The sequence below is a fragment of the Cephus cinctus genome, unplaced genomic scaffold (genome assembly GCF_000341935.2).
Source record: "Cephus cinctus unplaced genomic scaffold, Ccin1 Ccin1_scaffold0342, whole genome shotgun sequence".
NCBI classification, from domain to species: Eukaryota; Metazoa; Arthropoda; class Insecta; order Hymenoptera; family Cephidae; genus Cephus; species Cephus cinctus.
Genome location: NW_014333034.1, coordinates 85,197 through 103,754, shown reverse-complemented (window position 1 = coordinate 103,754; position 18,558 = coordinate 85,197). Strand labels below are relative to the sequence as shown.

The 18,558-nt window shown below is 45.9% G+C and overlaps 5 protein-coding genes across 13 annotated transcripts; 3 read left to right on the top strand and 2 right to left on the bottom strand.

The window, feature by feature from the left end:
- Positions 1-84: 84 nt before the first annotated feature.
- Positions 85-8,549, bottom strand: LOC107267089 (cell wall protein DAN4). Of its 5 annotated transcripts, none has more exons than XM_015738339.2 (6): positions 8,395-8,549; positions 4,460-4,761; positions 3,845-4,380; positions 3,632-3,745; positions 785-1,855; positions 85-595 (listed from the first exon to the last, which is right to left on the bottom strand). In XM_015738339.2, the coding sequence occupies exons 1-6, from the start codon at positions 8,414-8,416 to the stop codon at positions 397-399; spliced, it is 2,244 nt and encodes a 747-aa protein (XP_015593825.1). In that variant the 5' UTR covers positions 8,417-8,549; the 3' UTR covers positions 85-396. The 5 variants fall into 5 exon arrangements, with proteins under 5 accessions (XP_015593825.1, XP_015593822.1, XP_015593824.1 ...); XM_015738336.2 differs by lacking the exon at positions 8,395-8,549 and adding an exon at positions 6,124-6,261; XM_015738338.2 differs by lacking the exon at positions 8,395-8,549 and adding an exon at positions 5,865-5,995.
- Positions 5,885-8,389, top strand: LOC107267095 (enoyl-CoA hydratase domain-containing protein 3, mitochondrial). 2 transcript variants are annotated; one of them, XM_015738346.2, is made up of 6 exons: positions 5,885-6,665; positions 6,766-6,867; positions 6,953-7,126; positions 7,258-7,448; positions 7,553-7,713; positions 7,798-8,389. In XM_015738346.2, the coding sequence occupies exons 1-6, from the start codon at positions 6,510-6,512 to the stop codon at positions 8,028-8,030; spliced, it is 1,017 nt and encodes a 338-aa protein (XP_015593832.1). In that variant the 5' UTR covers positions 5,885-6,509; the 3' UTR covers positions 8,031-8,389. The 2 variants fall into 2 exon arrangements, with proteins under 2 accessions (XP_015593832.1, XP_024940063.1); XM_025084295.1 differs by lacking the exon at positions 6,953-7,126 and having other exon boundaries at positions 6,486-6,665.
- LOC107267100 lies at positions 8,225-10,253 on the top strand. Its single transcript, XM_015738361.2, has 3 exons — positions 8,225-9,371; positions 9,520-9,675; positions 9,765-10,253. The coding sequence occupies exons 1-3, from the start codon at positions 9,215-9,217 to the stop codon at positions 10,001-10,003; spliced, it is 552 nt and encodes a 183-aa protein (XP_015593847.1). The 5' UTR covers positions 8,225-9,214; the 3' UTR covers positions 10,004-10,253.
- Positions 10,254-10,407: 154 nt separating this feature from the next.
- LOC107267101 (nucleoside diphosphate kinase 6) lies at positions 10,408-11,642 on the top strand. Of its 4 annotated transcripts, XM_025084307.1 has the most exons (5): positions 10,408-10,850; positions 10,993-11,000; positions 11,078-11,136; positions 11,206-11,337; positions 11,408-11,642. In XM_025084307.1, exons 1-5 carry the CDS (start codon positions 10,773-10,775, stop codon positions 11,575-11,577), a joined length of 447 nt encoding a protein of 148 aa, XP_024940075.1. In that variant the 5' UTR covers positions 10,408-10,772; the 3' UTR covers positions 11,578-11,642. The 4 variants fall into 4 exon arrangements, with proteins under 4 accessions (XP_024940075.1, XP_015593850.1, XP_015593849.1 ...); XM_015738364.2 differs by lacking the exon at positions 10,993-11,000 and having other exon boundaries at positions 11,034-11,136; XM_015738363.2 differs by having other exon boundaries at positions 11,078-11,337.
- An 80-nt stretch (positions 11,643-11,722) lies between these two features.
- On the bottom strand, positions 11,723-13,346 carry LOC107267093. Its single transcript, XM_015738343.2, has 4 exons — positions 13,077-13,346; positions 12,253-12,991; positions 12,039-12,178; positions 11,723-11,948 (listed from the first exon to the last, which is right to left on the bottom strand). Exons 1-4 carry the CDS (start codon positions 13,123-13,125, stop codon positions 11,788-11,790), a joined length of 1,089 nt encoding a protein of 362 aa, XP_015593829.1. The 5' UTR covers positions 13,126-13,346; the 3' UTR covers positions 11,723-11,787.
- Between the last annotated feature and the right edge of the window lie 5,212 nt (positions 13,347-18,558).

The window sequence follows — 18,558 nt, the reverse complement described above, 5'->3', positions numbered from 1 at the left end:
GAATCCGATCGAATCTGACCGAATGGATTGAGGCCTCAATTCAGTGAGAGTGAGTAGGAAGGAGGCAATAGCCAAACTGCCAAATTCTCGACATAGCTGACTTTTATTGCAAATACAAATTCAATATACAAGTCCTCGATGCTTCTCTTCCTAGATATATTTACTGATAAATGGTTTTACTGCCGCATTAATACGTACAATCGATCTAGCGTTAATGAAGACTTATAAGTAACTTAATGACGATTAAAATGATCATGACTGCCATCGTGATTCTTATTCTAACGTTTTGTCGTGTAAAACTGTAAAAAAATTCACGATAAATTTGCTGAATGCGGAGGGGCCCCGGAGGTGTCCTATGAAAAGGAATAAAAAGGGCAGAGCGAAAGAGCCAGGAACTCAGAAGGCAAGTCGCCTGACGCCGCACTCGCAACAGAACTTGGCAGTTTCAGGGAATCTTGATCCGCACTCGTGACAGAACTTGGACATTTTGCACCGGGGCGGCGATCCCGGGACGTCTTCCTCGTAGAATCTTCGGCTCCCAAGGGCCACGACGTCCTCGCCGCTGCGTCCGTGATTCGAGTATTTTCGATTCAAGCTAAGAACAGGAGGAACGTACGTTAGCTTGGTTCATCAAGAGGAAGGCCATTCTAATAGGCATTCGATGCTTCTGCTCCGTTCAAGCGTTTTACGCAACTATAGTCGCAGACTAGCCAAATACGTAATCCGCAACGAAGCGACAGAATCGCGAAAGAGAGTACAAGTGAGAAAGCACGAAGAAGCTGACCTGCTATAGGCAGAGTCGACCGTGTGTTTGGTAGGATCCCTATCGTGTCGCTTGTAGCTGTCGGGCGAAGAGAGATTCTCCTCGTCGTCCTCGCTATTTCGCTGAGCATTGGTTCGATCGGTTCGATCGCTTCGATCGCTTCGATCGCTTCGATCGATCGGACTCGATGGGCCGAATGCCAAATCGGTTTTTAAGAAGGATCTCAGGAGCGGAAAGGAAGAGGAGGAAGCAGCGTCATCCTCGAAGGAACTCGTCAATTCCTCGCGCATGTAGTTCGGTCTTTTAGCGTCTAGCTCCGACGAAACGATCGAGCTCAGGCTGAGATTGCTAATCGACATGGGAAGATTATTCTTATTTGCAGAAACGAATATTTTCTTCTTGCCCTTCGAGTTCTGATCTGTAGCTGGTTTCAGAGCCGCTGGGCTGTGCCCGGATGCCCGGAGATTCCCCTTTTTGCTGGAGCCCAACGAGCGATTGCGTTCCTGAGAGACCGGCGGCCCCGGAGCCGAAGTACTGCGAACCGACTGAGATCGATTGACACTGGGTCTCGCGATCTTCCCTGACACCCTTTCTAGAATCTTTCTGGAGTTTCCGAAAGTCTTATCGCGGCCCGAATTCGAATTTGCGTCAAGGTTCGCCGACGGTCTCGACTTGTCGATCGCGATTCGATGCTGTCTCGACGCGGCCGACTCGCAAAATGCCTCCGTGAAAATTTCACGCGAAAGAGAATTTGTTTCCGTCGAATCGCTTGAGAACTCGGAGGACGTTGAATCGTCAAACTGCGATGGCGGAGCAATAACCGAGGAGCGCTTCTCCGTGGAGCGATTCGGGTTGGAATTTCGATTGAGGTCGAAGTGCCCGACGTATTTTACGAAGGCCGAGGGTGAACGAGAGAGAGGAAAGTTGGAGTTGAGGGTGGAAGGAGAATGGTCCGTAATCGTAATCGTCGGATCGATCGATCGATCGGATGCGTCCGTGGAGGAGAGCTCGTTCATTTGCCTCTCAGCCAGGTAAAACGGATCGTCACTCTGCAGGTCGGTAACAACCGGTTCGGCCGAGGTTCCGATGTTACTGAAAAAAATCATTATTAAAGAGAATGACAGCGAACCGTCAACCGGGTCTTGGTAACCTGTCAACGATGTTTAGCTGTCCCTGGGAACTCGAAGGAACTGTAAGCGCGAGCTTAAGCCTCTAAACCCTTAATAAGCGCGATCGAAGATTAATCGAAGCTCATTGGTAAAGCGCCTACCTGTGGAAGTTGGGCTGTGAAGCCTTCGGGGAAGGGATCACGGGTGGAAGGTTTTCGATCTTTCGATTTCTTATCAGAAGTCGCTCCTTATTTAATGGCTCCGTCCATTTCACCTCCCGTCTATTCTCCACGACCTGTGACACTTTTTCCCAGTACGACGAGTTCTCGTTGGACTTGATGAGGTTTCGGGAGTCGTAAAGTCTACGAACGTAATTCGTCACGATCGCCGGCAGAGGCTCCGAGCGAGGCTCCGCTTGGCCTGCAGGTTCGATGGAAGCGACGCAGCTCGCTCGCTCCGTCCGATCGGTTCGCTCGATCGAGGAAATCAGGCTGTCGGTGCTGCCACGCAAGGCCTTCATTCGCTCGCGAATCCTTCTCTCCGTAACTCGGGCTGACGTCGTCCTTGAATCGAAATCCTTCGAACCCCGCGCCTTCTTCGGGACTGCCTCTCTCTCCGCGAGGTCCTCCTCCTCGCCTTGAGACTCGAAATTCCCATTTACGTACTTCTCGCGAATGCGCAGACGCACTGGTTCCTCGCTCGATGTAGTGATCCTGACAGTCTCCTCTAGCTCTTCACGATTCTTCCTTGGCATCTTCATCTTCCGGCGAAGCACCTTCCTCTCGCCGGAAGTCTCCTCTATCACGTACGTCGCGCATCTCGCTGCACTTCCCTGAACAAGCGGAAGCTGCTCCACTCCGGTCCTTTCGAGAGTCCTCGTCTCCTCGATCGTATCGCCCCTTCCGTCCGTAGGATCCTCATCCTTGCGCCGATCGCCGTCCAAGGAGTGAATTATTGAATAGGTAAGATCCAAGTCCTCGTCGTCGCCGAGGGTCGTGTTCCTCTCGGTGCTCTCGGCCACGGAGATCCTCGAAGATGTCCGACGTGGACCGTGACCCGGGCTATTCGCTTCGTCGCATCGTTCATCCGCAACCGTTCCGCAGCCTCGCTGCGGCACCGCCGCTTCCGTCACGTTCGGAGTCCTCTTGCACGCAAGCCCAGCATCGATATCGAAATGCGATATCCGGTAGACATTACACGGTCGCACAGTCATGCCAATCACTCCTTCGTTTACGGCAATGTCGTTAAGTCGCACCGTTCCTTCCTCACTGAGCTTACTCTTCTCCGACTTGCAGATGCACTTCGACGTGAGTGAAATGGCTTCTCGAACTTTCCTACTTTTCCCCCTACAACCCCTTCGGATTTACAAATGTCTGCGATATTCTTCTCGTGTTATCCTTTCTTTTGCGTTCTTTTGTTTCGTGAGACGGTGATTTCGGAAAGAAGATCGAGGAAAAGGAAAGGAGGAGGGATAGCATTAGCGGAAATAGAAGCGAAAGCGAAGAAGAAGCCAAGGAAAGGAAGTGTGATGTGGCTATGTTTCGAGTCTCTCTTCGTGCGGCATAACGACCAAGAGAAAGCAAAAAGGAAAAGGCAGAAATCCTTCAATACGACACGCTCTTATCCCTTGGCCGTTTCCGCCTCTCAGCCTTTTCATCGATCAGCTGACCGGACTGTCAGATTGGCAGCTGCCAAGTGCCAAGCTGCCAAGTGAGCACAATGTCGTTCGTACTTTCCCTCGGGACATCTTGATACTTACCTGTTGTTGCGATCCGCGGAGCAATATTTTGAGGAACCAGTGAGACTGCCGCTGCAGGGAAGCACTGAGGTCAGAGGTGCAGCCATTGGCATTCCACCATGGGATAAACGTCTGCTGCAAATAACATAAAGAACGGGGATAGATAAAAGAGAGCAAGGAGAGTGTCCAAGAGGGGAGCCGCTGAAGCGGGAAAAAAGAAAAGCATAAACTGACCCCGTCGTCGAACTGACAGTCCGTTTCGTATTGAGAACCGTTTCCTGGATCTTGTTACAGGCCGGCATCGAGAGACTCTCCCTAGCAGCTGCGGTATTGGATGTCGTTGATGTCGTTGATGTCGTTGATGTCGGTGACGTCGGCGATGTTTTGCATCCAAAAGCATTGAAATTGCCAACCGATCCAGGCGAGTACTTTTCCCGATTGAAGGCTCGCCGATTCTTGAGAATCGGTGCTCGATATTTCATTCGAGCTTCGAGACGTTCCTTGGCCACGTTCGTCGCTGGACTCAGGGGAAGTCGGATCGCCCGCTCCTTGCACCAAGCGACGTGCCGATCATAGGCCTTTATGCCGAACTGTCGACTGCACGTGGGACACGTGCCTTTCTCGTTGGCTCGTGTCGGGGCACCACTGGATACGGACAACGTACTCGCCGCCGTCGCCGCCGTCGCCGTCGTCGTTGTCGTCGATGACGCCGTTGTCGTCGTTATAGATGCGGGCGTCGTAGTCTTCTGTCGCCGTGGCGGCACATCTACCTACGGAAGCAGAGCCATTTTCCTGTTTAACAGAATGACAGAGAAATGCTGAGGTGGAAGAACGACATGAGCAAGTTACGTTTTCACGGCGCGCCTCCCTAAGGGCCCGCAGCAGCTGGTCATGGGTCTGTTTCCAGCCGGACTTTGACTTCGGAGACCTGTCCCGAATCCTCTCTTGCGAACCGTCCTGGGACGGGCCTCTGGTCTCCCGCTTCGGCGCGAATTCGGCCAACTCGGTTCCCTGGATCCTCTGCTTCGCCGAGTCAAAAGGCTTCCGTTTCTTGAGTGCCGATCGCTCGCAAATCCTCCTGTGCTTCTCGAGCGACTGCGGCTTGAACGTTCGTGCGCAAATGGCGCACGGCAGAAGGACCGTCGGTGCATCTGAATTCATTTAATAATTACTCGTGCTTAGTATCGCTCTCGTCACCGAAGGATGCTCTGACTCGCTCGCTCAATCACTCGGACACTCGGATTCCCTTTACTCGGCACGCAGGGCCGCGAATTTACAAAAAAAATGCGAGCCAGCGCGATGATCGTTACGCCACGCGAACAGCCAGCGAGCACTGGAAGGAAGAAATCTGCGCGATTCCGAACACCTGGATCGGCTTCCTTGCTCTGACTTATTTCTCCTTGTTTCACGAATGACGCGGGAGCCCGCGCGCCCCCGCGATCGCGTCGCCCACGAGGAGCAACTTTCCTTATTCGGACTCGCAACGTCGCGCTTGCTCGCAAATAAGACAGCCGAGCCAACTGTACGCTCTCGCTGGACTTGGGGAAACGAAGAAGGTCAAGACGCGAGACGATCGGCGGGCTCTTCCGGTTCAACTAAGGTCCTCCTACGGCAACCAGTGTCGTAAGATCCGGCGCTGGCGTCATCGTCGATACTTCAAGATTTAGCATCGCTCCGCGAGGTCGGTCGGAATCGCTTTCGACACTATTCGAGAGACTCGACGTCCTCCAATGCTTTCGAACTAATTAGAGAATTCTCGACAGCCCACCTGCTTTTTCCCGCAACGAGAGTCTCCTTTCGAGATCCTCCTCATCTTCCTTCTTCTCCTCCCTTCTGCAATTTCCTGTAGCGATTAGATTAGACTTTGAATTCGAATACGACTCATTCGCGTGATTCACAAGGATCAGGGAGGCTACCCGCGAGCACCTATTCAGGGTCAACTCGGCAGCATCAATACCTGCCGCCGCCGACTTTTTCGACACGCAGCACAGCATCGGGAAAGCGCGATTTAAGCGACCGCGAGAAAAGGGAGAGAACTAAGCAAAGAGGCACGCAGGTGGACGAAAGTCTTGTTGACTGTCGCGGACGTGTAGTTGCTACCGACGCAAGTGCTACTACTCGGAACGTCGAGATCCCTTCGAGCCGACGCACTCTACTCTCCACGCGCACCACCTTAATTCATAAAGAAGCTTATTTTCGGAACGAATGGAAAAAGCCGGACGGATGGTGTGACCCTTTTTTATCTTTTTTTTACCTTCCTTTTCTCGTATTTCCAAGGAGTCCCGGTGTCGGTCGGCGTCTATCGTACGTGTCGGAACCGTTCGAGACATCTGCGAGTATAATTAGAAAATATTTCTATCGAAGGAGAGCGTGCTCTCTCTGGAGTGGCAAACGATCCTAGCACCAACGCCGATGGAAGAAATCACTCTGCTATCTCGATATTTAGACGGAAAGTATTATAACATCTTCAATAAAGGCGGTTAGATAAATTGACATGCTACGCACAAACTTACCCTCAGCGTCTGCCATATTCGCTGTTAGGGGAAACAATCCGTTACCCTGACAACGCTCAACGGGACACGAATCGACGGCCATTAACGCCGGTCTCGTATACGAACACATGCGATCGTACGTGCGGAAAGATATTAAATAAAAACATAAATCCTTCGTACACGGGACGGGGAGTCTGGGATTGACTGCCCAAATTTAATATAATATTGAAGGTGTTTCCACTGAAAATGATCCTTAAGTCGACTTGAGTTTTCTTAGCGTTCGAAGAACGCGCGCGTAGGTATCGCAAATGCCTCGTGGCACAGCCGTCGTTCTTTAGGCGGAATTTATTTGGAATACTCGTTCGAGAACTAGTGGAACGCGGGACGTAGGTTTGCATCAGTTTGCAATGTTAAGAAGTGCGGCGAATCAGGAAGACGGCAAACGGAGCGACGGGCGAGCGATCGGACGGTCGAGTGCAGGTTGCTGCGGGAGGCCAGAGGCCGTGTCGTCACTGATCGTATCTTGGTCCCTCGGAGTGTCGTGTGGTGGCGCGTGGTGTCGCGTAAGTAGTGGCGTCGCATGTCACTTCGGCGACTGCCGAGATTCAGTGCAACACAGTTGAACGCAGTGCAATTCAGTGAGAATTAGTGAGAATGTTACAGGTGGGCAGATCTATTACAAGGACGTTCTCGACACCGAGAAGACTGCGAGACCTGCGACACCGTAGTGCCAGTGACTACGCAGTGACGACACAACGGAATGGTGTAAGTACAGTCACGGATAATAAGAATAACCTCATTGTCAATCGCTTACAACGTCTTCGATGTTCGATCGGCGTTGCGCATTTAGGTTAGAACCATCACTCTGAACGATCCTTCTTCGCGAAATTCCCTGTCGCTCGAGATGCTGAACGTCTTGCTGCGAGACATCACGAAAGATCAGGATGCCACCGAGCTGCGAGCAATCGTAGTTACAGGCACACCTGGGCAAGTCTTTTCTGCTGGTCACAATCTCAAGCAACTGGTCAGTAGGATAAAGACTACTTAAAGGTATTCCATAGCGAGGTGTTCGCCTTGTCGATTATTCTCGGTGCATCAAAGATGCATCGCTTCCTCGATCCAGTCTCAGCTGACAATGAACTTTAAAATATTTAGACGACAGCAATAGGGACTGATCGTCATCGAGAAATCTTTTCCACCTGCGAGAAGCTCATGTCCGCCATCACAGCCTCTCCTGTCCCCGTGATAGCAGCAGTCGATGGCTTGGCTGCTGCAGCTGGATGTCAACTGGTGGCTGCCTGCGATATTGCTATGTGCACCGAAAGAAGCACCTTCTCCACACCAGGGTACTCCTTTAATTATTTAAATTGCATAGACGTCCCATTCGCGTTACGAGAGACATTCATAAAAATGTCGTCTTGCCTATTTATCTCTCACTACGACCTTACAGATCAAACTTTGGCATATTTTGCTCGACTCCTGGCGTCGCTCTGGTGCGCAACGTGCCGCGAAAAGTTGCTGCGTGGATGCTTTTCACGGGATTACCCATTTCGGCACACGAAGCATACGAAGTGGGCTTGGTTAGCAAAGTTGTCTCCCCTGAAGATCTCGGTAAATATCCTCGTTGCGCGATTTTCAATGACTGATCGTAAAGAGAGAAAATTATTTTGATTTTTTTTTTTTCATCATGCGTAGCCAAAGAAATCTCCATTATTACGGACGCAATTCTGGCGAAAAGTCGATCCGTTGTAACCATCGGGAAGAAGTTTCTTCACGAGCAGATCGACCTTGATTTACCGACGGCATACAGTCTAGGGACGGAGATAATGGTCCAAAGTTTAAAACTAAAGGATTCCCAAGAAGGTCTCAGAAGTTTTATCGATAAGAAGAAACCAGTCTGGACTCATGGGTACGAGAAGGAACAATGAGGCCACGAGGGAAGCGGACGCTGCCCGCAGTGACACGATTCTTCTCTAATTGTCAACGGAACGTTTCCCGTCTACGTGCCAGTCCGAAGAAACCCTCGTCCTGTATCTCTGACGCGGTGAACCATTCGCGATGACCTGCCTGCCTGCCCTGATGGGTCTTATATAATTCGTCGAATAATCTTTCTTCAACAAGAAATTTGGCCTGGCACTCTTTTGCGACTACGTGGCTCGTAGATAACCCCGCCTCGAAAAAAAGACATGCATGAATGACGGATTAGCGATATTGGCAAAATCATATATATATTTACAACTAGGATGAAGGTTTAGAATAAAAAACGCAATTATATAATGCGAAAGTATTTACCGTCGTCAGTTACGACTGTCATCCTGATTCGTCGTCCCACGACTTTCTGCAGTTTCTCACGTATACCACTGGAGACAAACACGCACGCACTCACATTTCCCTGAATCGTTTGTTCCTATCACCCTCCTTGATCGTAACTATAAACACATTGAGGCTACAAAAATAATTATTAGCATTATTATTGCGATGTGGAAGTGCGCGAGGAGTGGCTCTGTATCGCGCGGGAGACGTATCAAAATTAAGGTCACATGTTTGCCATTTGTCCAGTCCGGCTGCAACACTCCCTCCTGTCGATCCGAACTGCGCTGAGCTATGCCGCGGTGTGCCGCTGCGTCCCGCGCGAAAATTCCACGTTTCCAGAAGCCACTCTGAAAATTAAAGGAACATTGGAGAACGAATGCCACAAGGATTGACAAAGACGATCGAGCGGTTCGTTCCAGCTGCGCTCAACCCCTTGACTTATGATGAACTCTCAGCAAGTGGTCCAGGGACGCACACGCACACGGGTTACTCGTCGTGGACGCTTGTGACGCGCTGGAAGTAAGAGCGCGAGTAGTCCGGAGGGAGGGAGAGCAATTCTTCGACGGCCCTGTTTCTTCTATGGCCGATATCGCAGCTTCGTTAACGAAACATATTATCGCTGCAGCGTCACACTGGGATCCCTCCACTGGATTCTGTAAAGTTATAAATCACCGAGGCGCGACACGTACGACGCCAGTATACCGTCTGAGCTCCACAATAGTTTCAAAGCCTGATGCAAATCGAACCACAGTAATTCGGTGATTGCGCGTATCCCCCGTCTAACGTGAGAAAGCCGTTGATGATTATTTTTTCAACGAAGCCGCGACGAGTCTGCATGCAGTTTCAAGAAATTGGAAAACTCGCAACTACATTTAGTCGAAATAAACGAAGGGCAGTAATCGAGAAGAGTCTCTCTCGTAAGGAAATCGCAAATCTGCTGTTCGACAAGTGCCTGGGTCCGTATGCCATAGTATTTCTTATCATAGTGACCGCAGCAGAGCCATCTTGTTTTTCTTATTTCGTATCAAAGACGAGCCGGCTCTTTAGTGCTATGGCCCGAGTGCATGCAAAATGCAGTCATAAAATTTACTTGCTCGTTTTTAGGTTGCCAAAGAATGGCCATCGTTCCACAAGGAGCATTTGCCACGCGCAAAGTTCGACAGAATCAAGAGCGTGCTTTCATGATTTCAAAGATGGCAGAAAAGGGAAGCGACAACGAGAGCAAAGGAAATGGATACAGCACCAAATCTTCCACGGAAGGTAAAACACATCGAGGTCTTTCTTTTCATTCACATTGAGTTATCGGAGCACGATTATCAGTGATGTGATGTTTACTTTTATTTTTACAGTTAGGGAACTGACTCCGCTAAAGTACAACAGCAAGCTGATGAATAGCATTTGGGGACTGTATAATCGCTATTCGGTGCACAACTTCAAAAAAAACACCGATGCCAACGACGGGGCCATTGCGGCGGCCTGGGGAGCTTTGATTAATTTCGATGCTCCTCCTGCTACGACTACGGCCTCGGTCGTAGCAACGGTCGCCGCGAAGACTGCAGAGATCTTTCGATCTGGAAACGGCCTTTGAGCGGCGCAGCTCAACAGCCGTCACTTCCGACCCGGATATCCGTTGCACCAAACTCCGGTCAATTGCATTGCATTTGACTATACGTATATGCACTCATGCGCCTCAATCTCCCGAGGTCCTCGACTGTCCTCAATTCAACGGAATATATATATGTGTATGCGTCGTTATTTTAAATTTTTTCCTTCGCTGTATTTTAGAATTATTGTAATGTTACTGCTACATGTGATATTAAAAGGTGAATGATATCATCGACAGTGTCTTGATAAATATCCTTATCCGATGGGAATATACGAGCTTCTTGAGGTTAGAGCACGATTATATGTAACTGAGCGGAGGTGGTATGGTTGTTTGACACGGTTGGATGGCAGCTGTCGAGCGAGGATCATATTTTCCTCCGTTATCCCCATTTGTCCTTACTTTTTATTGGACTCTCCCGAACTTTCACTAGTTTCTATACTTCATTGCCTCTCTATGGACATCGAAAAGGATTTTGTGCAAGAAAGAGAAAATCAGTCGGAAGGTTTATGAATCTGTTAGGCTAAAAAGTACATTTTTCTATTGAAAATTTATTACACCTAACATTACGTGTACTGAGCATCTGAACCATTCTTAAAACATATTGTAAAATCAAGATTAGTATCGTCATCTGGCGGCAGATCGAACACAGGATTCGTTAAAAAAAAATACCCAATTCGAATGCTTTGGCGCTACATGCTACGTGCCATCCAAATGGACAAGTGCAGACAAATGTAATGCAACGAGATACGAAATGATTTCGAAGAAGCCCCTCCAGTTAACTCTGGCCATACTTAAACCCCACGTGGTTAAATCGCCGTTTGCCCTTCAGGTAAGTTTATGAAACCTAACCTACCATAGTTTTTAATTGTTCTTTCGATTGCCCGGAGAGAGCAAGATGGACAACCAAATTCCCAAAATACATTTTTATCTGCTGAGATTCTAGTTTCACATGCACGAAATTTCATTTGTAGGGGATTCCGTGAGTGCACCAGGATATTTCTCTATTTTTCAGAAAATACGCGACATCATAATTGATAATGACTTCAAAGTTGTTAGATCTCGACGAACGATTATTACACGCGAGGAGGCAGAGTTTTTCTATGCCGATCATAAGGGTAAATTCTTTTACAATCGGCTAGTCACATTTGTATGCAGTGGACCATCGGACATGCATGTATTGGCAGGTCACGATGCCATAGTTAAATGGAGGGAATTAATGGGTCCAACGAAAGTCTATCAGGCTCAATATTTGGCACCTAATACTATTAGAGGAACATTTGGTTTATCGGATACCAGGAATGCAGCACATGGATCAGGTACTTCACTTTTCATGCAAAAGTTCAGCCTCACATGATATTATTATTATTATTAATATTATTCTTTCAGATTCTCCAGAGTCTGCTGAACAAGAAATTAAAATATTTTTCAAAGACTTTAATACAACTAAATGGTATCAAATCGAAGAGCCTTTTTTCAGTCTTGGCCAAGTGCGCTTTGACCCTAAGGCTTTTGTGCATATAATAAATGAAGTAGATACAACTAAGAGCACAATATGATTCACTCAATATCATTCTGGCAAAACTTATTTTAGTTAGAAAGAATAAAGATGCTTAACGATAGATTCAAAGATGTTCATTTTAGAGAGAACTTATTGATATGCTGTGTGACGGATGTAATAGTGACGTTAAAGGAATATTTGAATTCAGTATTAAAAAATCATGAAACTTGTATTGTTTAAATATTTGTTTGACAACATAATTTGAAAGTCATGCATTGATTTTGACATAGACTTTAGGTCGTGAAAAGACTTTTATTCCTTCCTCTAATTTGTTGAGCTGCCTCTCAATTTCCGCCTTCCGCTGTTGAGATCGTAAGGTATCTGTTTTAATAGGCATAGAATTCAATTCATCGACAAACTGTTGATAATCTAAAAAAAGGACAGTGCAATATATATTATACTTCCTTTAAATTAATGAAATAGTTAATCGCCGGAACTTCTTGTAAGACTGAGACCCACTTTTCTTCAACATGGACAATGTCTCCTTGCGTTCACTGTCTGGAAGAGGAAGATGACCTTCTGGACAGTTATGACAAGAAGATGCATTTTTAGCTCGTTCCTCATTTTGCTGCCGTGCTTCCTTTCTCTCTCGTAGATATCTATTGCAGACAAGAAATGTCGTTAGTAAAGTTTACATTTTGTAAATTAAAACTATGAAAGAAATTTGTCATACTTCGGAACGACTCCTTTTCGATAATGCGAGGGTAGTATTCCATTATTTAACTGAACAGCCATTTTGCTGGCAATATTGTTACACTTGTCGACTTTCAAATTATTCGTTGTGTTTTTGTCATTGTTCCATGTTATAGGAACAAGCATTGTATCTCCTTCATCTAAGGCCATATTTGACCTATTTATTGGTATTTCATTAGTATCTAAGCACTGCTCATTAGAAATGTTGTCAGCAGTATTAAACGTTTGAATTCCTTGATTTTTATATGTGATTTTAGAGTTATATTTGTCTCCGTCACTAGGAGATTGTTCAGAAAGTAGTTTAAAATCGGATGATTCTTTTGCGTGGGTATTCTGCAAACCTTTCTTTTCAAACAATTTATTCTCTCCTACGACTAACTTTGCTCCTGAAACTTTACTTGGAATCACTCTGTAAGATTTGGTTGATCTGGAATTGCATTTCATAGGCAATATAGGAACACTGGCTTTCAGAGAAGAGCATTGCTTATCTGTTTCCTTTGATTGATTTGACAAGAGTCTTGAATTCTCTGACTTTTCCGTTTTTCGGGAAGCGCAATTTACATTGGAATTAATGTCTTGAGATTTGTTGCTTGTACTCCGACATCCCTGCGCATGTAACACCTGTAAGTCTTTAATTTCCTTACTAGTATGATGGACTCGTTCCATACGGCGAAGGTTCTTCACGTTTTCTCGAATAAAATTCTTTCCGCCAAGAGGTTCTGCAAAGAAGGGTTTGCAAAATAATACAACTAATATATTCGAAAAATATTTATTTATTATTGACAATAACTAAATAGCACATACTTGGCTTCGGAAATATTCCTTTTAGCGTTGTCATATTGTCCAAAGGCATATGACGCAGCGATTGACAATTAAATAAAACTCCACTAAGATATTGTTAATTTGGAAATTTAGAATGTGCAGCGAAACCAATGGGCAAAGGTTAGTATCTACAGTATTATTTGGTACGCATTGCTATGTTACTGTATGTGACGTAGACGTGTGACAGAGATAAGTAGCGGGATGCACAACGCTACGGTTTTACGCGATATCAAAATCATGGCGCTAAATCGTAGCGGTGAGTCTGGAAGTAGGATTTCGTGGCCATCGCCTTCGTCGACAATGCGAATCCCGTTGTAGCCGAGCTGAAGATGAACACGAACGCGTAACTTGGCAGGCAGAAGTTTTCTGCTACTCACCGCTGGTTCCCAAAGCAACTCTTAGAACGAGACCGGGAACTACAGACCTTCTCAAGAACTATTGAAAAAGCCTATTGTTGAAACATTTTTAAGACATTTATAAAAAAGTGCAATGCCAACTTGACACCCGTGTAGCATCTTAATTTTTGAAAAATGTTTCATCACTTGAGGGCACAAAGAAAAAAAGGAATAAGAAGAAAAAGGAAGAAAGAAGAAGAAGACAAAAACTAGTTGCACAGAAATATTGAAAATTCGAAACATTGAAAAAAGCTTTCCGAATACTAATAAATATTATTGGATCTTGATTTACTTTCAAAATTTGTACAAAATATACAATTGATGCTAAATCAAAATCTCGCAGAATATACGGAGTAGATAAAAATTGAATTGAAATTGTAGAACATCGAAAATAAATTACGTTCAAATTGAAATTTTAATAAATTAAGTGTCTGAAACATTAAAATAATTAATGAAATGGCCGCAGGACTCGGGGGTTTTCCTCAATAAAAAAACAAAAAAAAAACACGGTCCCCTATGGGGCCTCGGAGGGGTCGTAGGTCCCTTGTGGAGAGGCAGGACCTCACGGAAATGGGCGGGGAGGGGCCCATTTCGCTCACTTATACTTCTTACTTTTCCCACTGTTCTCTTTTCTCGCTCCTCCAGAATAATCTGGTTCTCGTGCATACGCTTTACGCATCTTCTTCTCCCCTTGTTCCCTCAGTCATAACACATCTCTCTTCTTCTCTTTTTCTTTTTAACAATCTTCCTCTTTTCCTCTTCAACAACATCTTCCCTGTGTGCTGCCACCACATGTTTCTACTCAATTTTCGAATCTCCTATTCCTTCCTATTCTCCATCACTCTCCTCCTAATATATCCTTAAAAAGTAAGTTTTTAAAATGTCTTTTGGAAAAAGAAAAGCCCAAAGTGGTAGCGCATGTAACATACCACAAGTATATTATATTGTAGTGATATATTTTAATATATTTTGTAACGTATTTCCTTAACTTGACCCGACACCGATAGCAAAACACACGGGAACGAACTATCTTCGAGAAGCAACCTACGTTACCTTCGGCCGTCCACGCGTCGTTCGTGCATCCGCAGGCCAGGCGGCCGCCAGCCAATTGTTTTTTCACCGGGAACTGACGAGCCGGTATGAACTGGGAGTTGGGGTGGAACAGGCCCAACTCCGCCAAAGCGAGAACTCTGACGTAACCTATCGGACGAGGCGATAGCTTAACGGATCCTGTCGATTTTTGGGGACGCGTAAGATCGAGAAACGCAACCGTAGGTGCTGATCTTTGGGGTCGCGTATAATCAGCAAACGCAACTGGATGCACGAACGGGAGCGGACGGTTACGGAAATGCACGGCCGCTCAGGCTGCTAGGTTGAGGTAGAGAGGGTCGGAGTAAGAGTCCGGCAAATAGCGCGAGCGACAGAGAACGAATCTTAACCATCTATCGAGATCCCTTCACCAGTTAATAAATTGGGAGACTCACCGGAGCTGGTGCAGCTAATCCGTGGAGGCCGAGAACTGCATCCAAAGGACACTCTGGTGGACACTACACTAAAGCACAGCACTACACCTCCGGAACACTCACAGGAATTCATAGAATTGCCTGGATATCGCGAGAACAACGCGAGAACTGTACGAATCGAGAACTTGCTATACCGTAGCGAAACACGGAAAGAAAAACTATAAACAAACAGCCCGGGAGCGCGAGGCAGCCCCCAGAATAATCTGGTCTTCGTGCATACGCTTTACGCATCTTCTTCTCCCCTTGTTCCCTCAGTCATAACACATCTCTCTTCTTCTCTTGGGCGCCGGTATCTCACCCGGGCTTCTGCCGGTCCATGGAGACGTCTCTGTCGGGTCGTCTCCTCTGCCGGGCAACTCGGTACGTCGAGACCATCTCCCCACGGCAGATTCGAGCACCTCGACCTCAACTAAACAATAACGAAATCTTACGAGAGCCTTGACATAACTATACGAGTCGACCCGAGAGCGTAGCTTCTGAGCAGGGTGGCGACCCGAAGGGAACCAGAAATCGAGAACGTTATCTGTTTCGGTAACCGGAGCCGCCTTGGGACCGGGATTTGAAAAATCACGTTACAATTTATAATGGCATTAATATTACTAGTCTTTCACGGACTATATATGTACATCTGTACTTCGTATACTGTATAATTATTGCATTTATTCAATAAATTATCTTGTGAAACTTATACACGTTGATATTCTTTTGCCCTATGCGAATATCCCAGAGTAAGAGTGAGTTCTGGCTCTCTCTGACTCTCCTCCATTATAACAGTATCCTTTTCCTTCTTCTCCACCCTTATGCTGCTACACCTCTTTTCGGCTATGCTCTATTTTCTCTGTCATTACTTCCATTCCACCAGCAAGTTGCAAAAAGTAAAGGGATTTTTTAAAAGTGCCCTATTGCAATTTGATCTGTGCCAGTCTCTTCCGAGATACAGCTGATTTTCGAATTACTTTCGGAAATATTTTATTCGACCGACCGACCGAGCCTCCGAGGTAAGTTAAACGCGAAAAAGCTAAGATAAGTTAAACGCGAAAAAGCTAAGATAAGTTAAACGCGAAAAAGCTAAGATAAGTTAAACGCGAAAAAGCTAAGATAAGTTAAACGCGAAAAAGCTAAGATAAGTTAAACGCGAAAAAGCTAAGATAAGTTAAACGCGAAAAAGCTAAGATAAGTTAAACGCGAAAAAGCTAAGATAAGTTAAACGCGAAAAAGCTAAGATAAGTTAAACGCGAAAAAGCTAAGATAAGTTAAACGCGAAAAAGCTAAGATAAGTTAAACGCGAAAAAGCTAAGATAAGTTAAACGCGAAAAAGCTAAGATAAGTTAAACGCGAAAAAGCTAAGATAAGTTAAACGCGAAAAAGCTAAGATAAGTTAAACGCGAAAAAGCTAAGATAAGTTAAACGCGAAAAAGCTAAGATAAGTTAAACGCGAAAAAGCTAAGATAAGTTAAACGCGAAAAAGCTAAGATAAGTTAAACGCGAAAAAGCTAAGATAAGTTAAACGCGAAAAAGCTAAGATAAGTTAAACGCGAAAAAGCTAAGATAAGTTAAACGCGCAAAGGGACAAGTTAAACGCGAAAGGTCTACCCTTAGTCAAGATTCACCGCAACGAAAGACCGCGGGCGTAGCACCCAGCGAACCCTTGCGGGCACGCCGGGACATCCGGAAGGACGATATTTAACGCTACAACCTCCGTCCCTTCCCACGGGCGAGCCCAGTGGGTTAGACGTAAGGAACCACGCCCGCCGCCGGCGGCGGGCCCCGTTAGCCATCGATCCACGCGCAAAATGTCTCCGACAGAGGGTGACTTTATACTAGCGGGTGCTCAATAGCACCCGCACCTACCCCAAGTGAAGTGACCCCCAAGCACAAGCACAAGTAGGACTTTACCCAAAGTCAACGGACTACCCCTCCGACCTCCCCACGGACAAATAGGATCGTCTCTACCCACACAAGTGCCCAAGGGTCAACGACATGTTGGAGTGTTTTTAGCAAAGCGAACAAATTATACTAAATACGCGAGAGCTAGACACCTGGCTAGATTCACTATACGAAAGACCATGGCCGTAGATACCCTAAGGGGGCTCAAGGCCCCCGTCGGGAGACCCATAAGGTCCTGTTGCGGCCACAACTTGGGCCACCAACCACTGAGCAAGCTCAGCGGATGAGGCGGAAGGGCAACCCCCGACACCATGGTCTTAAGTCTAGCTGCACTAACCGGATGACTACTCTTATATGACTACTTGAATTAATATGCTCGACCCGACCAAAGGAATAGGAAGTGTAAGACAAGCACAATAGAAAGTGAGAGGGAACGCAGTGAAATGAGAAATTAGAAAGGAAGATAGAATTTAAGAAGTCAAGAAATAGAAATGTAAGGAATAAAGTTATAAAAGTAGAGAAGAAATAAGGGAAGAGATAAGTAATAAAATAAAGAATGAAGGATAAAGAAATAAATATAGAAAAAGAGAAAGGTGGAAAATGGATATGAGGGGTGTTTCCAAGAGATCAGTATAGGAGACCGGCTCGAGGAAGAATGAGCGCTCCGAGTCCGGGCACTGGCTCGAGCGCTCCCCACTCCCCGGCTCCTCCCACTTCATGTTTCGTTACATTTTATTTAATACCTACATTTGTAATGAGCTATATTAGGATACCCTTTGAGATTAATAAACTGCTGCACTTGTGCGATACGAAGAATTTAAAAGAATATTGATCGAGACGTTAGAGCATTTGAAGATTTCCAACAAATTTTTCGGCAATGTAAAGGAAGGTGGTGCAAGATGGGCCAGTCATAAATCTAGTGTAGACGCCCTAAAAATATATATGTATTTGCTCAGTGTAAAATCTTGACTATATATTGCTTTTACACTGATTGTATCCGATCCCCAGGCCAACCACCTAAGGGTATACACGGCGACAAATCCGAGCTCGAGCACTTAGCCAATTGCGTTTGCTAGGGTATCCCCAATTAGGGATACAGCCATAAGGAAATAAAGGAAGGAAGATAGAGGGTACCTTATTAGCAAGCAGCAAACTGCAGCAAATCGCCTCCTATGCCAGGTGGAATCACTGTCAAGAGTACGTTCGGAAACTTCAGTAAACTATAATCTGATATCGTTATATCTTTCTTGTTATAACGGTGGTAAAGAAAGATGCAACGTGCAAAAATTAGCCAGGGTAAGATTTCTGAATAAACCCCAGAACTTAATCGGGACCTAACTCTGACAACTTGAATATTTATATATCGAGATTTTCGGCTTGAACACAGCTTATTTACGCGATTCGGAGAACCGCATCGAGCGAAAAAGGTTACAAAAACAATATATACATATATGTATACATATATACATTTTCTTTTAACTGATTGGGAAGACCATGTTATATTTTTGCAACTGGTCCGACGGCATTATTTCCCTAAAGAGCCCGTCTTAACCCACCTTGCCCTATTTTAAAAAGAAATTGAAAATCATGAAATCTCACTTTAAGTGGAATTCGAAGCTTTAAGCAGTGCACCTCAAAGTATATTTCCATGAAAGTAAT